The 21,990-nt window shown below is 45.1% G+C and overlaps 1 protein-coding gene across 1 annotated transcript in view; it reads left to right on the top strand.

Annotated features, from left to right (window-relative positions):
* flt4 (fms related receptor tyrosine kinase 4) overlaps nucleotides 1-21,990 on the top strand; it is a 116,192-nt gene that overhangs the window by 43,031 nt on the left and 51,171 nt on the right. Inside the window, exon 2 of the mRNA XM_070552725.1 lies at nucleotides 7,525-7,621. Coding sequence (XP_070408826.1) covers nucleotides 7,525-7,621 — 97 coding nt within the window. The remainder of the gene's footprint in view (nucleotides 1-7,524; nucleotides 7,622-21,990) is intronic.

Raw genomic sequence — 21,990 nt, 5'->3', positions numbered from 1 at the left:
AAATGCTTTATATTTTACTGCATTAATTTTACACCTGTATGCTAATTCTAAATGTAAAGATTGTCTGCGTAAACCTGAACTGTTCCAACCCTGTCTTACCGTGAGACCGGGTTGACGCGTCACGCTTGTGCGTAATCATAGGTGCTTTATGAGCTGAAGAGGATGTGAGATTCTGGGCTTCTCCTCAGACGGCTCCTGGATGTGTCGCCACATTGGAGACAGGAACAAGCACTATTCAGCCAAAGTTTCATCATCAGGGAACATTTTCTAAGTGACAAGTCCCTCTGAGAGACAGGGTTTGGAAAACTCTCGCTTCAGTGGGAGGAACCTTCCCGCATGCGCTCTGGTTCTGCAACGCGCTCCAAGCCCCTCTCCACATCTTCAGCTCGCTGTGCACCTTACGTACGCGCTGACAGCAAGCTGCCCTGAGCAGTGTCCAGCTCAGATGTTCAGATGGGAATCTTTTCTTGAGTGATTTAGCTACATCTGCGATGTGCGTAGAATAAAGTGTCAGTTCGTCTGCATGCGTCAGGGTAATTCTTTCTATTCTTTCTCCGTCAAAATAAATGGTCAAATACGGGAACTATCCGGTCAACACAAGCCCTGCTTTTAACTGTTCTGTTTTCTTGTGAAAATTGTTAAATTTAACTTGATTAACACCAGAGCCAGGCGCAATGTGCCGTTATCTCCGTCCCTGTAAATGAGGGAAAAACAAAATGATCGGATCCTTTTCTGACCTCCCCCATCTACAAAGTTTAATTACAACAATCAAACGTGACAGAGCCTGGATTTGTATTCTGAACAGTCTAAACATGTTTTAAAAAGAAACGTATGACAAAAGTGGCACCTGCTCAGTAAAACCACCAACAGGGTGAAAAATATCTAAATATTGTAGGCAGATACGGGCTACAACTTCTGGATCCACTTTATATAAATCGTTTTATTGATTATCTTCTTATGAGAGATAACTTTGACGTACACGAGCGACCGGTACCGGCTGCTGTCACCTGTTGTGATTGGTTAAAGCAGCTCTCTGCTGTCTGAGGGTAGGCCCCGCCCACAACGCCGCGGCTGCTGTGGTTCCCAGTGTTTTCTTTACTGTGGGAAACGGGTAATAATGGCTCTTTGATGGGAACGGGTTGCTGACCCCTGGTCTAGGTGCGCCAGTTTCTTTTCCCACAGACCAAAAAGGTGCATGTAAGGTTGACTGAAGGCTAAACATCGTCCCTGACGTCGCATTCATGACGTCACCGCAGAACCTCCTCACCCCAGCGTAGCGGCTACTTACCACTCTGTCTTAGTTAAAGTGGTTTTCTCCACATTTCATGCTCCTTCTTTCATCTTGGAAGGAGGATTCGGAGTTTGATAAACTAATCTTCTCCTCTTGTCCATGTCAGGTTCAGTTTGGTGAGATGCATTTGTGGATCCATTATTCATGGACCTACTTTATGATATAAAGATTAACCAACCAAAAAACTGATGTTGTTTATCAGTAAATAAATGGCCCAGTGCATCATGGAAGATGAGGTTTATGACTTTAACACTAGGGGAGTTCCCTGGAGGTTTTTGTGATTTTTTAATATAATATTTAATAGTTGATGAATGAAAACCACAGTTTAGATAGAAAAAGCAGCATTTTGAATGACTAAACCTCTTTTTTGATTAGACACGTTGCTTTATCTTCCCTTCTCAGCTTTTGACTCCATTCTCCATTAGCTTTGAAGACAAACATCTGACTCTTCAGTGGCACAGATGAAATCACCTGTCCTTTGTAAACCATGAGTAGTACACAGATCCCACCAGTTAAAGCTTCTGGAGGCCCTGGGTGTTGCGGCTGTAAAACTGCAGGAAGCTTTAGTGCAGTACATTCTCGCCTCCAGTTAGTCAGACACCGACGCTCAGTCGGTGCCCATTGTGCCTCGTTAAACTCACTGGGTACACCTTTAGTGGCATTTTCCAGCACTGTAGATCTGCTACCAGAAGATTTTTACCTGGCTGCCGGGAAAATCCAGTTCCAGACCAGAACTTTTTAAATGTGCTTTGTTTATGTTATTCCACGCACATCTCTAACTTTACAGTTTTTGCCCATTGCTTGAACACATTTGGCAAAACTTGGCTCATTGTGCCAAAACTCTACACACAAGTAAACATAACACAGCACTGGGAAATATACCATTCACATCTGTGTCAAATTGAAACTCGACTACCAAAATTTAACATTCCTTTGTCAAAATTAAACTGACGACAAATTGATACACACTTGCATCATGTGAATACACTTTCAGAATGGAAGCAACACACCAGAGTACTTAATATAAAACAATGCAGTCTTTCATTCCCACTGTTTTTATCTGTTCATCAGTTAGCTTTCTGTGAAGCTCGGTGGAACACTGTTTTTGCTCACGACAAAGGTTTCCCCAACAATCAAAAATGAACGTACTAAAGATTACAAACAATTTCAACTCAATACTGCACATCGCAGTACTACAGTATACTTTACAGTACAGTACTGTACATGCAGTAACAAAAAAAAACACACGACTTTAAATAAAGGAAAAACTAGGCAATTGTGCGTGAGTGGGATTATGGATCCCGCCGTCTGTTTGGGTCTGGCCACATGATCCCGTCAACATCACAAGCGATATTTTCTCCTGCTAAGAAACGGGGAAAGTAGCTCCTTGTGTGGCAAATCCATCCATGGATTGACATTATGTCAATGTCTCCTCATGCCTCTTCCATTGCCTGAAGAAGAGGCATGCGGGCATGTGGTTGGCGGTCATACACGCACCATCTCCAAGCGGAAAAAAATCCCTTGATTGGGTTTAGAAATGGCGAGTAAGGAGGTAAGTAAACAACTTGATCATGGTTGGTGAACCAGTTCCGGACCAGAGCTGCCTGGTGGAAACTGACATTATCTCAGTCAACAACAAACCTGGGCTGCTGTAGTCTGTCCCGTACAACTGCATCATGAAGTGCATCTAGAAATGTCAGTATTTGTTGGGTATTGTATGGACCTAGTTTGGCATGATGGTGTAGTAACCCTCGAAGGCTTATGGCGGCACACAATGTGACGTTTCCCCCGCGCTGCCCCGGGACATGCACAAATGCCCTTTGGCCAATTATATTACGACCCCGTCGACTATTTTTAGTGAGGTTGAAGCCAGCCTCTTCAATGTAAATCAATTCATGAGGCCGTGCAGCTCCATCCATTTCCAAGATTGTCTGCAACGACAAAAATAAATAAATACATAGAATGGATGGCTGGCGTTACTCAAAACATACAACTGCAGTACTAAATGTACAGACCCCCCCCCCCATCACACACACACACACACACACACACACACACACACACCCCAAAAATACAAGCACATGCCTGTATCTATGTGATCCTGATACAATGGCATAGCTATTCCTGTACTGAATTACACAAATACTGTATTATAAATGTACAGTAAAGGACTGCGAAACTTACTTGTACATACTCTTGTCGACATCTTATGACTGATACCGTTCCACTCAAATGGGACCCTGTACAACTGCTTCATTGTGATTTGATGCCCCATGTTTTGTCTTCTGCGTATCATCCTGAAAGCTAAGGGGTGTTAGAACGGTGGCACCAGACATGAAAGAAAATGCTCGCTATATATTGCTCATCCTCAGGACGCTCCTGGGAGGAAGGAGTTCCGTCTTTATTGTTCGCTGCGCGCGAAGCCCCACAGGAATCTACAGGATTTAGTCCTGCACAGCTCGTCTTTGGTCACACCACGTCCGATCGTGGTAGTACTTACTCGATTGATGTTTATGAATACTTGCCTATCTGCAAGTATTTGTTGCCAAAGCTGGTGGAGACGAATAGCATTATTTGCACGGACTATTTCCACAATGGCAAGTTCCTGCTGTTGGGTGAACAGGCGTTGCCGACCACCTCGAGAAGGTCTTCTAGTCATTCTGTAGGAAAAAGCAACCACAAATTACATTTGCTTTAGTTCTTTTTACAGTACTGTATACGTTACACAGCAATGTGACATCTCAATGGTACTATACCGTATGTTTCACAAAACTACCATTTTTGTTTCAAAGGGATCACTAGCCAACTTGCTATACGGTACATGTGATACGGTACAGTACTGTAAATGCTGTAGATACAGTCTGGAGTCGAGAGTTGAAGACATACCTGTTTTCCAGTCTAAAGGTCCTTATGATAGAAGCAACTGTGAACCGGCTTAGGTGTGGATGGACTATCTGCCCAGCTTCCCTCATTGTCAGGCCATGATCCACCAAAGATGCTCTAATGTCATCAGAAATATTGTTCCGTACATGACCTCTTTGACCACCTCCTCCTCCTCCTCTGCCGCCTGTCTTCCTCTACCTCTTGCTCTTTCTGCCTCCATGCTTGCAAAGTTCTGAAAATGGCTGAACTGAGGCCTATTTATGTCTGGCTGATTGGTGTTGAGTTTTGTAAGTGAGTGTTTTCAGGCGTGTGTCTCGGTGTTTTCAATCACCCAATGTGTTTTGTATTTGGAAGAGATGTGCTGTCCCAACGGTATCATGAGATTTCATTCATGAACGAAGTGTCTTATGCATGAAATAGTGTGTAGTGTGCAGGAGCAAGTGTGTTGCAGAAATGGAAATAAAGTGCAAAGCAGCACTTTTGTTTAAGGAATGGTTACACTGTGTTTAAGGTATTGCACAAAAGCTTCAGGTTTTGTTACTTTGGCCTAAGCATGTGTCTATAGTGTTCAAGCAATGGGCAAATGACATCAGATTAGTTGTGGTCCAACTGGAAAGCCCAGAAAGCTTTGCTGGTGTTGTCACTAACTGATCCGCCGTTACTAGAAATCTAAATGGCATCAAACCAGAAATATAATATTTTCTCTATTTTAAGCCTTCGTTTGAGCAGTACAAATTTAAAAATCACCATAAAACAACTTTTGCATTTTAGAAACGAAATAATCACATTTTTGCAACAAGTGGTTGGTTCGCTGGAGTTTTTGACAAAAAAAATTGCGCCCCAATTTTCTAAGTTGACTCACTTTTCTTTCAACAACGGTAGATTTTGCATCTTTACTGTCCCCCCCCCCCCCCCCGCTCAGCAGACGCAAACTCTGGTGCGCCTGCAGCCTCTCAGAGTTCCTGCTGCTCTAAACGTTGAAAGAATATTTTTATTTTCTGTTCCTCACTTCTGATTACCTTCAATGGTGTCTGTTTGTTGCAACCACCAGGTACAACAACAAACTAGTTTTTATTTGACTATTTTCCTGTCCTGTCTCTGTTCGTTATCTTCCTGCATCTCCTCTCAATCCTGAAGAAAACTGCTGCTACCTTTGAACTGCAGTTCTAAAAGATCTACCGACCACAAAAATAGCAGAGTGCGCGCTGACCGCACCGGTGCGGTGAAGTCACCGGCAGATGAAACAGGTGATGCACTCCGCTCTGCAGCAGCAAAACCTATCAGGCACACATAAAAAACAGAAATCATAAAAGGATGTGAGCCGACGTAAACGATCTCGTGTTAACTTTGTTTTTGAAGTGGCGACACTTTGAGAATGTTACTGTGGCTCAGGACGCATCTGTCTGGAGAGCGTCAACAATCAGAGCTCTGCGCCTCTCAGCTCTAAATAATCCCCAGAGAGTCCTCATAGATAATGTCATATAGGTAGAACCAGGAGCCATGTTGGATTTTGAAGGGTCATGGTTAGGGAATGTATTGCTTAGATAAAGGCAGAACTTAGATTGGCTTTGCTAAAACAGTACTTAATCTTTAACGAGCTGCTTTGTTATTTGTCACCAGAATATTAAACTCTTACGTTTCCCAACCACTGGCTGCTCAGTCTAAAGAGTAAGGTGGGAGATTCAGAGCTCATCCCTCCCTCACTATTGGTAAAGAAACATTTCCTTTCTTACACTAGTGTGAAGGAGTCCCAACAGGCAGGTTTCCCCTGCTTTTCTACTGTCTGTGGGGTTGACCCACTGTGAGTAAGTGCCTTTGACACAACCCTCTGGTTGGCTTCACATCTTTGAAAGGTGTGAAGAAAAGTGGGCAGAGCTGTGTGAGTTAGAGGAGTGAAGATGGACACAGAGCTGTTGGTAGGTTTACATCAAAGTTCAGAGTTCTTGTTCAAGTTGAGTTAAAGATGCCTGAAAGTGTGTGGAAGCAACACCCAGCTGGGAACTGTTCATAGACTGACACCATTTCCTAACTTCACATATGACACGTTTTAAGAAAAAACCTCTTCTTTGTTTAATTCTATTATGATTCATTTAAACATGCTCTCAAGATGAAGTGTTCCTTCTGTCTAAATGTCTGTTTTAATCCTTCTTAAACAACAATAGCTAATATTGTCATGTTTAATAATAAAGGGAACGGAAGGGGTGAATAAAATTCACAATAACCACAAAGAATCATTAAAGGAATATTCCACCCAAAATTTTTATTTTATCTGTTGACATATTTCTCAGAGTTAGATGAGTGGGATAAAAACAATTTTACCAGCCCAGGTATTCTCCTGATCCGGCTGTACTCCTTTTGCTTTAGCTTAGCATGAAACACAGTCAAATTCAGTTCAATTCAATTCAAGTTTATTTATATAGCACCAAATCATGACAAGAGTCGTCTCACGGCACTTCACACAGTAAACATTCCAATACAGGTCAGTTCATTAAGCCAATCAGTAAAAAGTTTCCTATATAAGGAACCCAGCAGGTTGCATCGAATCACTGAGTAGTGTCAGTGACTTTACAGCAATCCTCATACCAAGCAAGCATGAAGCGGCAGTGGAGAGGAAAACTCCCTTTTAACAAGAAGAAACCTCCAGAGGATCCTGGCTCAGTATAAGCAGCCATCCTCCACAACACACACACACACACACACACACACACACACACACACACACACACACACGCACACACACACACACACACACACACACACACACACACACACACACACACACACACACACACACACACACACACACACACACACACACACACACACGTTACATATTCAGATGTAAAAAAAAATCCATTTAATTTCATCCAGTTCTTTTTGTTCTCGTCTCTAATCACATCCAGGTGGCTCACATGTCATGAACACATATTTATGTAGGATGAACTGTAGGTGTAGAGGCTATATAAATGCTGATAGAACCCTGAGGAGGTGTGTGGTTGGCACTGACATTCGAGAACACCAACTTTCACAAAGCCGGAGAGGTGGATGCTCTGATGATGAATCAAGGCCAAGTGCTGTGTGCAGCTGTAGGTCCAGAGCTGAGAGCAGCGTTGCCTCATGGCTGAGAAGACCCTGATCTCGCCGTCTGGGTGTTATTCAGCACATGGGGCTGAGTGCTCTGCTGCAAATTACCTTGCAGCTTGTAAATTCGCAGAGCAGCGTGTCTGATTTCAGATTCCAAATGTGTTTCTGAGACTTGATGTCCCACCAGCGCTCGCTGTTAGAGCCACTCGGTCCCGACCGACCTGTGTAACATGAATCTAATGCAGCTGCTCTGTTTGCTCCCTCAGGTCTGGTGATAGGCTTCTCTATGACTCCACCCGTACTCGACAGCTCCAGAGACCATCTAGTGATCCACGTCCACCAAACACTCTCTGTCACATGCAGGTATGTTTGTGCTGCTGTGGTTTAAGCATCGCTCACATGCATGAACCACTTGTCATGGTCGATTGGCTGTTACCGCATCCTATTTCCTGTCTGGTGAATTAGACATGATGTGTTACAATATGATGATGTTCTGGTCAGATTTATTTCAGGATCTATAGATGATTTACTGGCAAAAAGCGTCTCCACCATTATGGTTTTAGTTAGAAAATAAGTAAAGTTGCTACATAAAAAAGAGAGAACTATGGGATCATAACAGAAAACTTTATTGAACAACAAAAACAGTCACAGGGCTTTTTTGTTTTGCTTTATCAAAGCTCCGTGGTTTTAGCCTAGCATTTAGAAAACGTAGATGTGTTTTCCTGGAACAAAGTTTGCAAGAATACACAATTAAATATGAATTTAGATGTGTTTAACACATTTGTGAACAAATATTATGAAACTTGACATATTACTCTGTAGCAGGTCCAGAATCTGCCCTGGATCACCGGGTCTGCTCAGTCTTTAGCAACTTTAAAACCTCTGCTGAAGACTTGCAGCGGGCTTTTATAAACATGAACTATTTGTTGTTTTGCTCCGGTTTATCAGCTCCTACATGTGTGTCATTCCTAACTCCTTATGATTATCCTCGTTATATAGATTGGACTATTCTTTTTGTTTTTAATCGTGTTTAACACACGTGCAGTAATTAGGAAGCTGTAGCCGTGCAGCTACGGCGGGGTCATTGCACACCAGCAGATCATCTCCTAACACTTTATTCTGTCCCTCGGACGCTCCTCAACCCACAGGTCCAACTTCACTCAGGTGCGCCAGCTGCTTCTTGTGTGTGTAGAGGAGAAGGACGTCTGATTGGTGATGCACTTCACCTGCTGTTGCGTACGCTCCCGCTGCCATGTCTACTATCTGCTCCCACGCAGACGCGCTTGTCCAAGCACAGCGCCACACAGAGCCGTGTCCAGGACTTTTAAAACGGGGTGGCCCATGTGGGGCACTTGTTTATGCATGGGTGGCACCAATGGTTATGCTTATTTATTTATTTGCACAAATCGTTTATTTATTTATTTACTTTCTAGTGAATTTTGGAGTTTCACGTTGCACAATCACCATTTTTTTTCTATTCATCTTCTAGTTTTGTGGTGGTTAGCGAGTCACTTCTTGTTGCATTATTGCCACCAACTGGAGTTGAGTGGGGCTCTAAATACTATTTATGTGAATATGAAAAAAATAGTAAATAATATTAATACTACAGAAATGTTCTGTAGGCCTGGGCTAGAAGACAGTGTTAAAGGTGCATGCTACCACACACCATTTTTGGAGTTTACAACTCAAGCCTTTTGTCGACGATGTAAAGTCAATTTATACTGGAACTTAGTAGGGTGGCACCTGGGGTGGCCAATCAGATTCTAACGGTAGCATGTGCTACCCCAGGCCACTCCCTGGACACGCCCCTGGCGCCACAGATGCATTCTCTCTGTGCGAAAGGCGCATCACTGCAGTGAAGTGCGCCACGCCTTCAGCACCGTTAGCCCAAGCAGGAGGAGAGAAAAAAAGAGACTGGTTTCTGACACCGTGCACAGTCCCGCAATGATAGACAGCACGCAGTACCTGACCAACAGTGGTCAGATATGGAAGAGATGGTAAAAACCAGAGGAGTTTGTTGTTGGAACAAAAATAATCTTTGTGGGAATAAACATCCCAGCGGCTGTTTGTAAGTCAGAAGACAGAATAAGTGTGTCTGGATGTGGACTGAAGATGAAACTTTACAGCAGCCCTCATGATCATTCATTCAATTCAGCTCAGTTTATTTATCTCGTCTCGTCTCTCGTCTCTCTCGTCTCGTCTTCCTCCGCTTATCCGGGTCCGGGTCGCGGGGGCAGCATCCCAACTAGGGAGCTCCAGGCCGTCCTCTCCCCGGCCTTGTCCACCAGCTCCTCCGGCAGGACCCCAAGGCGTTCCCGGACCAGATTGGAGATGTAACCTCTCCAACGTGTCCTGGGTCGACCCGGGGGCCTTCTGCCGGCAGGACATGCCCGAAACACCTCCCCGGGGAGGCGTCCAGGAGGCATCTGACCAGATGCCCAAACCACCTCAACTGGCTCCTTTCAATCCGGAGGAGCAGCGGTTCTACTCCGAGTCCCTCCCGAATGTCCGAGCTCCTCACCCTATCTCTAAGGCTGAGCCCGGCCACCCTACGGAGGAAACTCATTTCGGCCGCTTGTATCCGCGATCTCGTTCTTTCGGTCATTACCCAAAGCTCATGACCATAGGTGAGGATTGGGACGTAGATCGACCGGTAAATCGAGAGCCTGGCTTTCTGGCTCAGCTCCCTCTTCCCCACGACAGATCGGCTCAGCGTCCGCATCACTGCAGACGCCGAACCAATCCGCCTGTCGATCTCCCGATCCCTCCTACCCTCACTCGTGAACAAGACCCCGAGATACTTAAACTCCTCCACTTGAGGTAGGACCTCTCCCCCGACCCGGAGGTGGCAAGCCACCCTTTTCCGGTCGAGAACCATGGTCTCAGATTTGGAGGTGCTGATCCTCATCCCAGCCGCTTCACATTCGGCTGCGAACCTACCCAGCAAGAGCTGAAGGTCAGAGCTGGATGAAGCTAGGAGGACCACATCATCCGCAAAAAGCAGAGACGAGATTCTCCTGCCACCAAACTCGACACACTCCACACCACGGCTGCGTCTAGAAATTCTGTCCATAAAAGTGATGAACAGAACCGGTGACAAAGGGCAGCCCTGGCGGAGTCCAACCCTCACTGGGAACAGGTCCGACTTACTACCGGCTATGCGGACCAAACTCACGCTCCTCTGGTAAAGGGACTGAATGGCCCTTAACAGAAAGCCACCCACCCCATACTCCTGGAGCGTCCCCCACAGGGTGCCCCTGGGGACACGGTCATAAGCCTTCTCCAAATCCACAAAGCACATGTGGATTGGTCGGGCAAACTCCCATGCCCCCTCCATCACCCTTGCAAGGGTATAGAGCTGGTCCACAGTTCCACGGCCAGGACGAAAACCACATAGCTCCTCCTCTATCTGAGATTCAACTATCGATCGGACCCTCCTCTCCAGTACCTTGGAGTAGACCTTTCCAGGGAGGCTGAAGAGTGCGATCCCCTATAGTTGGAACACACCCTCAGGTCACCCTTCTTAAAGATGGGGACCACCACCCCGGTCTGCCACTCCCTAGGAACTGCCCCCGATGACCACGCAATGTTGTAGAGACGTGTCAACCATGACAGCCCTACAACATCCATAGCCTTGAGATACCCAGGACGAACCTCATCCGCCCCCGGGGCTCCGCCGCTGTGTAGTTGTTTGACTACCTCAGCAACTTCTGCCCCCGAGATCGGACAGTCCATCCCCAGGCCTCCCAGCTCTGGTTCCTCCTCGGAATGCGCATTGGTGGGATTGAGGAGCTCCTCAAAGTATTCCTTCCACCGTCCGACTATAGCCTCAGTTGACGTCAGCAGCTCCCCATCCCCACTGTAAACAGTGTGAGCGAGTTGCTGCCTTCCTCTCCTGAGGCGCCGGACAGTTTGCCAGAACCTCTTTGGAGCCGATCGATAGTCTTTCTCCATGGCCTCACCAAACTCCTCCCACGCCCGAGATTTTGCCTCGGCAACTGCCACTGCTGCACCCCGCTTGGCTATCCGGTACCTGTCTGCTGCCTCCGGAGACCCACTGACCAGCCACGCCCTGTAGGCCTCCTTCTTCAGCTTGACGGCTCCCCGAACCTCTGGTGTCCACCAGCGGGTACGGGGGTTGCCACCACGACTGGCACCGGCCACCTTACGACCACAGCTAGCAACAGCCGGCTCGACAATCGCAGAGTGGAACAAGGCCCACTCGGACTCAATGTCCCCCACTGCTCTCGGGACGTGGTCAAAGCTCTGCCGGAGGTGGGAGTTGAAGACCGTCTTGACAGGTTCTTCTGCCAGGCGTTCCCAGCAGACCCTCACTATGCGTTTGGGTCTGCCAGGTCTACGCGGCATGTTCCCTTGCTATCTGATCCAACTCACCACCAGGTGGTGATCAGTTGACAGCTCCGCCCCTCTCTTCACTCGGGTGTCCAAAACATACGGCCGCAGGTCAGATGATACGACTACAAAATCTATCATCGACCTGTGACCTAGGCTGCCCTGGTACCAAGTGTACCGGTGGGCATCCTTATGTTCGAACATGGTGTTCGTTATGGCCAAACTGCGGCTTGCACAGATGTCCAATAACAAAACACCGCTCGAGTTCAGATTAGGTGGGCCGTTCCTCCCAATCACACCCCTCCAGGTCAAGCTGTCATTGCCCACGTGAGCATTGAAGTCCCCCAGCAGGACAATGGAGTCCCCTGATGGAGCACTATCTAGCACTCGTCCCAGGGACTCCAAAAAGGGTGGGTACTCTGTACTGATATTTTGCCCATAATCACAAACAACAGTCAGGACCCGTTCCCCGACCCGAAGGCGCAAGGAAGCTACCCTCTTGTCCCCCGGGGTAAACCCCAACACACAGGCAGAGAGTCTCGGGGCTAACAAAAAGCCAACCCCAGCCCTCCGCCTCTCACCCGGAGCAACTCCAGCAAAGTAGAGTGTCCAACCCCTCTCCAGGTCTCGGGTTCCAGAGCCAATGCAATGTGTCGAGGTGAGTCCGACTATATCTAGCCGGTACCGCTCAACCTCTGCCACAAGCTCCGGCTCCTTCCCCGCCAGCGAGGTGACGTTCCATGTCCCAAAAACTAGTTTTCTTGTCCGGGGATTGGACCGCCAAGGCTCCCGCCTTGGTCTGCCACCCGATTCACATTGCACCGGACCCTTCATGTTCCTCCTGCGGGTGGTGGGTCCACAGTTGGACGAGCCCATGTATCCGGTTCGGGCTGGGCCCGGCCGGGCCCCATGGGCGAAAGCCCGGCCACCAGGTGCTCGCTCACGGGCCCCAACCCCAGGACTGGCTCCAGGGTGGGACCCCGGTAACCCTCCGGGCCGGGTACTCCGACTCTTCGTTTTAACCGCCATGAAAGATCCTTCGAACCGTTCTTTGTCTCACCCTTCACCTAAGACCAATTTGTCATGGGAGACCCTACCAGGGGCACTAAGTGCCCCAGACAACATAGCTCCTAGGATCATTAGGGCACTCAAACTCCTCCACCACGATAAGGTGACGGTTCAAGGAGTTTATTTATAAAGAGCCAAATCACGACCAGAGTCGTCTCAAGGCACTTCACACAGTAAACATTCCAATACAGGTCAGTTCATTACACCAATCAGTTAAAAGTTTCCTGTATAAGGAGCCCAGCAGGTTGCATCGAGTCACTGACTAGTGTCAGAGACTTTACAGCAATCCTCATACTAAGCAAGCATGCAGCGACAGTGGAGAGGAAAACTCCCTTTTAACAGGAAGAAACCTCCAGAGGATCCTGGCTCAGTATAAGCAGCCATCCTCCACGACTCATTTAAATGTCTTATATTGTCTTTAGTTCTCAGCCTTTTAATTCACGATATCAAAGGTATTAATAATATTGTTGTATGTATCAATATGAAGGAAAACATCCATACACGTTCTACTTGTTCCTGTGCATGATTGGCTGCACCTGGCGGTAAGGCGTTTCCTGTTTCCTGTTTTCAGTGTTGCACTACGTGTAGCTGTTTGGTGTTTGGGGCTCGCTAAAGCTGATTTAATTTCTCTGTACTTGGATATCTCTGAGTTATTGTAGCACAAAAGCACGCTAAAACACACGTTCTGTTGTTCCACCTAGCTTTTAGGGAACCATTTGAGTTTGCACGCAGTTTATTTGGTACTGAACAGTTTGCTCGTCCAGTTAGCTTAGCCTCAGCACGGCTATGGCAACTTCTGTCTCTGCTTCTCCGTCTCCTATCTCTTGCTCGCTGTGTCAGATGTTTAGTTACTCCTCTGCCTCCTTTAGCGATAATGGTACGTGTAATAAATGTAGCATTTTTGTAGCTTTGGAGGCGAGGGTGTCGGAATTGGAGTCCCGGCTCCGCGCTGTTGAAAAGCCTGTAAACAGCCGTAGTTACTTAGCTAGCGCGGGGCTAACTAGCTCAGAACCACCCCGTAGCGATCCTCCAGTAGAACCCGAGCAGCCGGGACCTCAGGCCGGCTGGGTGACGGTACGCAGGAAGCATAGAACCCAGCCTGTGGGCCACCACCAACCCGTCCACGTTTCTAATAGATTTTCCCCGCTCAGTGACGCACCCACTGACAAGCCGACTCTGATCATTGGCAGCTCCATAGTCAAAAACGTGGCATTAGAGACTCCAGCAACCATAGTTAAATGTTTACCTGGGGCCAGAGCGGGCGACATTAAATCTTATCTGAAACTGCTGGCTAAGGATAAGCGTAAATACAGTAAGATTGTTATTCACGCTGGCGGTAACGACACCCGGTTACGCCAATCGGAGGTCACTAAAATTAATGTTGCTTCGGTGTGTAAGTTTGCCAAAACAATGTCAGACTCCATAATTTTCTCTCGCCCCCTGCCTGATCGGACCAGTGACGACATGTTTAGCCGCATGCTGTCCTTCAACCGCTGGCTGTCTAGGTGGTATCCTGAAAACAACGTGCTACATTGATAATTGGAAAACTTTTTGGGGAAAACCTGGTCTGATGCGGAGAGACGGCATCCATCCCTCTTTGGATGGTGCAGCTCTTCTTTCTAGGAATGTGGCCAGTTTTATTAGTCCTCCATGACTACCTAGGGTCCAGACCAGGAAGCAGAGTCGTAGTTTAACCCACCCCTCTGCAGCTTCTGTACTGTTACCCACCCACTACCCCATAGAGACAGTGTCCTGCCCACGGCCAAAATCACACAGATTAAATACCAGGCTTAATAAAGCAAATCATGGAAATCTCATAAATATTAGAACAAATTCAACTGAGCAGAAAACTAGAAAAATTAAAGGTGGGTTGTTGAACATTAGATCCATTTTTTCTAAGACGTTGTTAGTTAATGAGTTGATTTGTGATAATCAGATCTCTTTGCTCTCTCTCACAGAATCCTGGCTGCAGCAAGAGGACTATGTTAGCTTAAACGAGTCGACTCCTTCAAATTATTTCAATCATCATATTGCTCGAAGTACAGGGCGAGGAGGAGGAGTAGCAACCATTTTTCATTCAGACTTATTAATCAGTCCCTTACAGATTAATAGTTACAGTTCGTTTGAACATCTTTTCTTAGTTCTCCTAATACTGATTGCAAAACTGTAAAACCACTCTTGTTTGTAGTCTTATATCGTCCACCAGGGCCTTACTCTGAGTTTTTGGATCAGATCTCTGATTTTTTATCTGATTTGGTGCTAAATACTGATAAGGTCATTGTAGTGGGGGATTTTAACATACATGTGGACATTGAAAATGATAGCCTCAATGTAGCCTTTAGTAATATCTTAGACTCAATTGGTTTCACTCAAAGAATACATAGCTCCACCCACTCCTGCCATCGTACATTGGACCTTGTTCTGACTTATGGCATAGAGTGTGAGGAAATAACGATCTTTCCACATAATCCAGTCCTCTCGGACCACTTTCTGATAACCTTTGAGTTTTTTATAACTGAGTTCTCGAGACATGAAAGTAAATTTCAAATCAAATCAAATCAACTTTATTTATATAGCACTTTTCATACCAAAAATGCAACTCAAAGTGCTTTACAGATTAAAATGCCCCCATAGATCCCACATTCCCATCCCAGCCCTCCTCCCCAAGTATAAAACAATTAAAAATTACAGTTCCCCTCCCGCACCCAACTTCCAAAGTGGACATACAATCACCCGCACACTCGTCCATGCACACACACACACACACACACGCACACACACACACTCGTGAACACCAGAGGAAACAATAGGCTGAGTTCAGATGGGTCAGGTATAGTCGGTCTCTATCTGACAACGCAGTTGCGTCTTTTAAATCAACTGTTCCATCTTTACTGTCCTCAGCATCTCAGAGGAACATAACAGAGGGCAATATTTTCAGTTCTAGCCCCTCACAAATTGATGCATTAGTTCATCATGTTAATTCCTCTTTACGTGTGGCATTAGATGATGTTGCCCCTTTAAAAAAGAAGGTAATTAGGGACAGGAAGTTGGCTCCCTGGTTTAACTCTCATTTACGAGCCTTAAAACAAAACTCTAGGAAATTGGAGAGAACATGGCGCTCTACGCACCATGAGGAGGCCTACCTATCCTGGAAAAATAGTCTTGTGCTTTATAAAAATAAGCTTCAACAAACTAGAACTGCTTATTTTTCTGCATTAATTGAGGAGAATAAGCATAATCCTAAATTTCTTTTCAGTACAGTTGCTAAACTTACACAGAATCATAGCTCTGAGCCATCTATTCCCTTAGCCCTCAGCAGCAATGACTTCATGGGATTTTTTACAAGTAAAATTAATTTTATTAAAAACAAAATCTTTAGCATCCTCCCTAATGCGATTTCTTCTTCCTCAGTAAGTGAGGCAGCATCAGAGTTGACTGTAGAACCTCATCTGTGCTTGAACCGTTTTGATCCAGTTGAGCTTTCAGAGTTATCAAAAATATTAGCTTCATCTAAACCTTTAACTTGCATTTTGGATCCAATCCCAACCAAATTATTTAAAGATGCATTTCCTTTGGTTACTGCCCCCATTCTAGATACAATCAATCTATCCTTAGTAAATGGGTATGTACCACAAGATTTTAAGGTTGCTGTAATCAAACCTTCACTTAAGAAGCCTTCTCTGGATCCAGATGACCCAGTGAATTATAGACCAATATCTAACCTTCCATTTTTATCCAAAGTCCTGGAGAAAATAGTGGCCATCCAAGTATGTCAGCATTTAAACACTAATGCTCTGTTTGAGGAATTTCAGTCTGGTTTTAGAGTATCACAGTACTGAAACTGCATTAGTGAGAGTTACAAATGATATTCTCATGGCCTCAGATAAGAATCTTGTGTCTGTTCTAGTCTTGTTAGATCTCAGTGCTGCCTTTGACACAGTTGATCACAATGTTCTTTTAGAAAGACTTGAACATGTTGTAGGGATCAAAGGAACAGCGTTAGGCTGGTTTAAATCCTACCTGTCTGACAGATTTCATTTTGTAAATGTACATGACAAATCTTCTTCATACTCCAGGGTTACTTGCGGAGTACCACAGGGTTCAGTGCTTGGACCAATTCTTTTTACTATATATATGCTCCCAATTGGTAAAATCATTAGACAGCATGGGATAAACTTCCACTGTTATGCTGACGACACTAAGCTATATTTATCCATTAACCCTGATGAACCTAATCGGTTGGGTACATTACAGGCTTGTCTTGAGGACATAAAAAATTGGATGACTCTAAACTTTTTGCTTTTAATTCAAGACAAGACGGAAGTTCTCATCTTTGGACCAGAAATCCAGAAAAGGAAATTGCTTAGCCAATCGCCTGACCTTAATGGCATTACATTAATCTCCGCGAACAAAGCAAGGAACCTTGGTGTTATCTTTGACCAGGACATGTCATTCAAATCCCAGGTTTCACAAGTTTGTAGGATTTCCTTTTTCCACCTTCGGAATATTGCTAAGATTAGAAGCATACTTTCCAGGAGTGATGCTGAAAAACTAGTTCATGCATTTATTACATCAATACTGGATTACTGTAATTCATTACTCTCAGGAAGTCCACAGAATGTAGTTAAAAGTCTTCAGCTTGTCCAAAATGCTGCAGCTAGAGTTCTGATGAGAATTAAAAAGAGAGATCATATCTCTCCTGTCTTAGCTTCCCTACATTGGCTACCTGTTAAATTCAGAATAGATTTTAAGATCCTCCTTCTCACATATAAAGCTCTTAATAATCAAGGTCCATCATACATCAGTGATCTGATTGTTCCATACGTTCCTAACCGAGCACTTCGCTCTCAGACTGCAGGTCTACTGGTGGTTCCAAGAATATCTAAAATTAGGATGGGAGGCAGATCTTTTAGTTATCAGGCTCCTCTCCTGTGGAACCAGCTCCCAGCCTTAGTCCGTGAGGCAGACACTTTGTCTACTTTTAAGAATAGGCTTAAAACATTTTTATTTGATAGGGCCTATGGTTAAAATCTGATGTTAGCCTAAATCAGGACAAGTGGGGGAGTAGAGGGAGGTGGAGTGTACAGTCGGTAAAGACGGCTCTCCCTTGCCCTGACTTCAACATGCCTCCATCTAAATAGGATAGATTATCCAGAGTTATCTCTGTAGTTATGCTGCTATAGGCTTAGACTGCTGGAGGATACACTGACCACTTTTCACACTCTACTGCTTTCTTCTACAGTCTGCTCTTTAACTGTACTATTATGTGCAATTTCAGCTGTTAACTTCATTTTCTCTGTAAGTGTTTTTCTCCCCAGAAGAAGCTACAATGATGTTCTGCTGAGCTGTGGTGGCCTCATGGAGGGGGCCATCGTCTAACACACTGCTGCTAACCACTTAAACATTCTCCCTCTTCTGATAATAACTTTTTGGTTTCCTTGACTTTTGATGTGCTAATACTAGTTTATCCGTTTAATTATAGATCCACTAGGATAAATACAATAAAGTTTATCTTTCACCAAATAGAATATTTACTAAGACATCACAATATAACTATAGACACATTACTTGTGTGTGTGTGTGTGTGTGTGTGTGTGTGTGTGTGTGTGTGTGTGTGTGTGTGTGTGTGTGGGTGTGTGTGTGTGTGTGTGTGTGTGTGTGTGTGTGTGTGTGTGTGTGTGTGTGTGTGTGTGTGTGTGTGTGTGTGTGTGCTCTGTCTTCTAGATCCCCAGTGAGTCGTGGAGGATGGCTGCTTATACTGAGCCAGGATCCTCTGGAGGTTTCTTCCTGTTAAAAGGGAGTTTTCCTCTCCACTGTCGCTTTATGCTTGCTTGGTATGAGGATTGCTGTATAGTCACTGACACTAGTCAGTGACTTGATGCAACCTGCTGGGTTCCTTATATAGGAAACATTATTTCTGATTGGCTTAATGAACTGACCTGAATTGGAATTTTTATTACGTGAAGTGCCTTGAGACGACTCTTGTCGTGATTTGGCGCTATATAAATAAACTTGACGTGACTTGACTAAGTCTGTCCGTCTATTTAGGGTGAGAGAGAGATGATTTCATATTGTATTATAATCTTATCATTAGCTGTAGTCTTATCTACATTAGTTTCATTGTTTAATTTCCCATTTAGACCAAAATAGATCTTAATCTGCTAGTTTGATAGATTTCTGGTTACAGCTGCTTCTGCTGAGTGAAGCTTCTCAACCTGAGGCCCGTCTAAAGCACAAGAACACCGGAGTAGCCTGGCTATCATCAGCTCAGCTCAGGAGCAACTCAGCATCAGATGACCTCATAGATCACTTTGCATTGAGGAAAAGGAGATGTGTCTGCAAAAGGCCTCTTCTACTGTTGAAAGAGGCTCGTTTAATCTGTGCCTACTAAGTTGTAAGACCACAATGATACAGGCATTTTGCAATGGAGAGGGCCTCAAATCCCCTTTGAAACAAAATAATCGTAGGCCTTCAGATGTTTGAAAGCCTTTCATTTTCACGAGTGAAGGGCACAGGGTTTTCCATGAAGCAGATTTGTGAAGAAAACACCGGTGAATCGGACCAACGTTTTTGTCATCCCAGAGCTCGTACGCGCTTTTAATAACTTTAATTTGGTCTTCAGTAAGCTTCTCTCTAAACCTCCTCCTGTCTGTGGATGCAGATAAAGTGTTTATATATCAGGGATTTCGTATGTAATCATTTTTAAATGTAAAGTAAGCAAGTAAGTAAAAGTTTATTTATATAGCGCCTTTCACAGATATAAATCACAAAGCGCTGTACAACATGATAAAGATCAGGGCAAATACCTCTAACCAATAAAAACATCAGAAAAACAATAGCAGTGATAAACGTAGAAAATAAAATCATTAGTATAAACAAAGTGAAGGTGTGAACCCAAATAAAGCCATCTTTTTGAAACATTTAAGCCGGGCGTACACTGTGCGACTTTTTCACTCGCAGCGTTCAGCTTCAGCTCAAACTGTACGACTTCCTCGCAGAGCAGATCTCACGAGTCATGTGCTCACACTGCACGACCCAGTTCTCGCATGCGACCTGACTGCTCACACTGTACGTCTGGTAGCAACACGTCGGCCCTAAAAATGTGCTAAAAATAGCAGTTTTTACTCAACACGTCAGACTTTTTTGTCTTGCCTGTTGTTCTTCGGGAGTGCTGCAGGAGGACACACAGGGATTTATGGGGGTTGGATGAGGAAAACGAAATAAAGAAAGTGAATCTGTGTTTTGTGATCAGTTTAATTTGACATGAACACGACAAACACGCTTTCTTGACAATCTTTGTGAGTAAAAAAACGTGTAGAAACAAAAACGAACAGCGTGTGTTATTAGGGAAATAGCGAGCGACCGGCCGGCGTTGATGCAGGATTGCGCGCGCATGCGCCGTGAGCGGTTCTGATACTTTTTGGATCGTAGCTGCTCGCAGCTGCTCGCAGCGCCGCTTCAACAGTGCGATACCCTCACGAGGGACGAGCGAAATATTAAACACACCAGAAGTCCCTGCGACCTCACGACTGCTGATCGGCGGCTGGTCACGTGGTGTTAATCGCCTCTCGTAACCCCCTGTACACTACACGACCGCTCGGCGCAAAACTCGCCCCGATGTCGTGGCTTCTCGCACGACTGGAAAATCGGCTCAAAAAAGTGAAAAAGTCGCACAGTGTACGCCCGGCTTAAGGGAGGGAACGCCTGGATGAAAAGGTGAGTTTTTAGATGGTTTTTAAAGACCTCTACAGTGTTAGAGAGACGGAGATTTGAAGGTAGACTGTTCCAAAGTCTGGGGGCAGTAGTCTGAAAGGCCCTGTCCCCTTTGGTTTTCAGTCTGGTTCGAGGAACAGCCAGGAGGTTTTCAGATGTGGATCTAAGGTTCCGAGAGGTGGCGTGTGGGGATAAAAGCTCAGATAGGTAGCTTGGAGCCTGGTTGTTAAGAGCTCTACAGGTCAGGACGAAAACTTTAAACTGTATTCTATATTCTACCGGGAGCCAGTGGAGGGACTGTAAAACTGGAGTGATGTGAGCTCGTCTGCTGGATTTGGTTAGGAGTCTGGCTACTGCATTTTGGATGGCTTGAAGGTGTGAGAGGGAGGTTTTCCTGAGACCAGAAAAAAGAGCGTTACAGTAGTCTAAGCGTGATGACACAAAGGCATGGATGATTTTTTCCAGATCTGCAGTAGAAACTAGTTTACGGACTTTTGAAATGTTTCTCAGTTGAAAGAAACAAGAGCGGGAGATGGTTTTAACGTGTGAGTCTAAACTTAAGGCTGGATCAAAAATAACTCCTAGGTTTCTAATGTTGGCCTTGGCTGATGGGCAAAAAGAGGCAATTTCTTGCTCGATTTTTAGCTGAAGTTCCGGGGGTGCAGCGATCAGGGTCTCTGTCTTGTTAGCATTGAGGACAAGAAAGTTGCTGGACAGCCAGTTACTGATCTGGGTCAGGCAGAGTACAAGTGTGGCCAGCCTGTCCAACTGGTGTGGCATAAAGGACATATAGAGCTGAATATCATCAGCATAGATGTGGTAGGAGATGTCTGGGAAAGACTGAATGATGCCAGCTAGGGGAAGAATATAGAATGTGTGCGTTGCGCATTGATAGCAGGCCATATTGTTTGTTTTTGCCACCTAACCACTCGTGCATGCACACAAAGACGAAAAAGGATGTCAACATAACTCTTCTTTTTATATATTTTTGTCTGTCAGTTTCAAAAGGGGAAACCTATGTGCAAAATACCCTGCAAACAGCATGCATGCTGTAGTTTTCATAAAGAAAAGTGAAAAAATGAACCCTCTCTGCACGCTGGTTACATGAATAAATAATAAATAAATAATATGTTTGTCCTGATAAACGTGAATGACAGCTTAAATTTTAAAAACAAAATAGCTCATTTTTAAAGCTAATGCTAAATGCTAATGAGATGGTGGTTTGCTATTTACATGCAGAAAATAATTAACGGCATTGATTACAAAGTCTTCTGTTACCCATCAAGGAACCGATGTGAGTAGCACGACGTCGGCCGCCATCTGAACAGCAGTGCAGACCTCAGGACTGACAGAGGACCTGCACTTCACTCAAACAAAGGACCGGGATTTTCAACATGACTCTCTGGGTCTTCATCACGCTCCTCCGCAGGACTGATTCATGCATAGCTGCTCATGACAACAATCCTTTATTATGAAGAAATATCAGGTTTGCTTTCTGCAGCCAAGTTGTCACTCGACTCAACCTTGTGTTTGTGGAAAGAAAATAAACGCTGCGTTTGGAGAGCCGGTGCTACTCTTGGATGCCGGCCTATAGATGT

This window comes from Nothobranchius furzeri, chromosome 1 (genome assembly GCF_043380555.1).
Source record: "Nothobranchius furzeri strain GRZ-AD chromosome 1, NfurGRZ-RIMD1, whole genome shotgun sequence".
In the NCBI taxonomy this organism is placed as follows: Eukaryota; Metazoa; Chordata; class Actinopteri; order Cyprinodontiformes; family Nothobranchiidae; genus Nothobranchius; species Nothobranchius furzeri.
Note: the sequence above shows the minus strand (reverse complement) of the source record. Positions and strands in the feature narration are given on the sequence as shown.